We start from the raw sequence: 2,861 nt of genomic DNA, 5'->3' as shown, positions 1-2,861 counted from the left end.
AAACATTAAACTAATTAAGTTTTTTTGTTTAGTTCATTCAAAGAGTTTAAAAATTACTTTTTATTAAAGAAATTTAAGTGATAAAAAAGGTGTTTAATGATTAATAATACTTTTATAAAATTTTATCATTAAATATAATTAATTGGTTTTCTTTTCTTATAATTTTGTTAAATTTATTTTTAAATCTTTAGAAATTGCTTTTTGTTTATAAAATTAATTTATTTCTAGAAAATATTTTATTTATCATTCTGATTCATTTTTAATAAATTAACAGAATAAAAGAATGTTATTTTATTATGTTTTAGTTTATAACTTATTACTCTTTGAAAGGATAGTCAAAAATTTAGATAAATTCCCTTTAATAAACAAAAGTAAACAGCATCTTCGAAGGAAAAAGTTTTAAGAACGTTAAGTTTTTTCAATAATGTTTATTTAAAAGAGATGAAAAAGAGATAAAAAAGAAGAGAAATAAGAAAAAGAAGAACTTAAAAATAGAAGAAGATGGGAAAAATAGATGCATATTCAATAATGATTATTTGTAAGTATTTTATAAATATTAAAGACATTATTAATGTTGAATTAGTATGTAAAAAGTATAGAGGGACAATGAGTAAATTTCATTTTAACACAGTAGTATTGACAGAGAAAAATATTAAAATGTTTCCTTCAATCCAAACGCAATACATTTATGGGAATGAAAAAAAAATTATACAAAACAATATTAACAAATATGAAAATTGGAGAGAAATTGGATATAAAGAGTTTATTAATCAAGTTAATAAAGAAACAGAAATTGAAGAAATCTTTCATAAAATTAAAATTACTAAAGAAGATGTCAAAGAACATTTTATCGAAATGGATGAAAGATGTCATATTATTGATAAAGGATGTTTTTGTGATAATCATTTAATAGACAACATTACTATTCCAAATTGTATTACATCAATAAGAAATGGAATATTTATGAATTGTTATGGATTAACAAATGTAGTACTTAGTGATATGATTTCTGTAATACCAAAATATTGTTTTAAAGGATGTACTTCAATTCAAAAAATTCAATTACCTTTTGGGATTGATACAATAGAAGATGAAAGTTTTATGAATTGTATTAATTTAAAAGAAATTGATTTTTCTGATCATTTAATTTCTCTTGGGAATCGTTGTTTTGTTAATTGTAATAAATTGTTAGAAATTTCACTCCCACCAACAATACAAAGTATTGGGGATGGATGTTTTTGTAATTGTAAAAGTCTTTCTAATATAATTACTATTGGACCAACAACAAATTATGGAAGAAGGATATTTAATGGATGTGAAAATATTCCAGCAATTATAATAACTAAAGAAATCAATGAACTTAAATCATTTGAATTTAGTCATTGTGTTGGATTAAGAAAAGTAGAAATACCAAGTTCTGTTACTAAAATTGAAAAATATTGTTTCAAAGATTGTAAGAAATTAGAATTAATAACATTGCATGAAGGTATTGAATATGAAAATGGTTGCTTTGAAGGTTGTGAAACATTAAAAGAGGTAATAGAAATGGACAATTCATTGTTTGAGACTTTACCTAAATGAGTAAAAGAAAATTTTAATATTTTCTGTTTTTGAATAATTTTGAACTATTTTTCAGAAATTAAGAAACATGATGAATGAAAGACTTTCATCATTTGACCCAATCATCCCATCAAAACCTTTAATTCTCATTTTAGGTTCAATGCCAGGCACTGAATCTCTCAAAAAACAACAATACTATGGACACCCACAGAACTGTTTTTGGTCAATCATTTCATCGTTAAAATCAATGACAAGTGTTCCACCAAGATATGAACATAGAATTGAACTAATTAAATCATGTCAAATTGCACTATGGGATGTGTGTTGTCAATGTGAACGAAAAGGTAGTTTAGACAGTGATATAAAAGAGGTAAAACCAAATAAAATAAACAAATTATTAATTGAGCATCCAACAATCAAAACAGTTCTTTTCAATGGTCAAGGACCTTCAAAACTGTATCATAAATTCTTTAAAGAATTACCTAATATTAAATATATTATAATGCCAGGTACAAGTCCTGCAAATGCACGTACTAAAAAACAAACTAAAATTGAAATATGGAAAAAACAAATGTTTGTAATATAAATTTCAAATAAACAAAACATATTAACTAATCAAATCAATAGACTTCCGTTAATTTCAAAAGAAGAACAAATAATTTAAAGAAGATATTTGTCTAATCAATTGATTTTAATTCATTTTTTATTATCTATTTTACAATTTGTATCAATTCTTCTTATCATTTCATTAAACCTATTCATCTACAAGCTTTTAATTCCTTTTTTCGTTATTTATTATTGGTTGTTAATCTTCATATTGTCTTAAGTAATTTTATCAATTAAAATATTTTAAAATGGTATCTTGTTAATTTACATTGACATAATGAATATCCATCAACACTTACTAGTGGTGGGTAGTAATAAGTTTGATAATAACACATTGTAGTTCAATTAAAATCATTATTCTTAAAAATATATATATTATTTCGCAATAAAATAAGTGTGTCGAGTAAATATAAAAACATAAAAAAAAAAAATAAACAGCAACATTTAGATATTTAATAATTTTCTATAAGAATTATATTACATGACGTCTTTTTTATTATGTGTAATATTTGATTTTAATTTTTAATAATATAAAAACATATAATTTATTGAAATGAATTTAAATAATATTTTTTTATAGTAGTTATAAATCTTAATTTAAATTATTTATTTTGAATTGTTGTATTATAAAAAATTAACAAAATAAGATAATATAATGAATAGTCCAATTATTTTAATATCCTCCTCTTAATCTT

General features: G+C 22.1%; 2 protein-coding genes across 2 annotated transcripts; both read left to right on the top strand.

Annotated features, from left to right (window-relative positions):
- Positions 1–501: 501 nt before the first annotated feature.
- On the top strand, positions 502–1,581 carry ENU1_144900 (leucine rich repeat protein, BspA family protein; the record flags this gene model as incomplete). The annotated part of the gene is made up of 1 exon (XM_008860446.1): positions 502–1,581. One exon carries the CDS (start codon positions 502–504, stop codon positions 1,579–1,581), a length of 1,080 nt encoding a protein of 359 aa, XP_008858668.1.
- Positions 1,582–1,651: 70 nt separating this feature from the next.
- ENU1_144890 (hypothetical protein) lies at positions 1,652–2,146 on the top strand (the record flags this gene model as incomplete). Its single annotated transcript, XM_008860445.1, has 1 exon — positions 1,652–2,146. One exon carries the CDS (start codon positions 1,652–1,654, stop codon positions 2,144–2,146), a length of 495 nt encoding a protein of 164 aa, XP_008858667.1.
- Between the last annotated feature and the right edge of the window lie 715 nt (positions 2,147–2,861).

The sequence above is a fragment of the Entamoeba nuttalli genome (genome assembly GCF_000257125.1).
Source record: "Entamoeba nuttalli P19 unplaced genomic scaffold asmbl_5984, whole genome shotgun sequence".
Classification (NCBI taxonomy): Eukaryota; Evosea; order Mastigamoebida; family Endamoebidae; genus Entamoeba; species Entamoeba nuttalli.
This window is presented reverse-complemented; position numbering and strand designations above follow the sequence as displayed.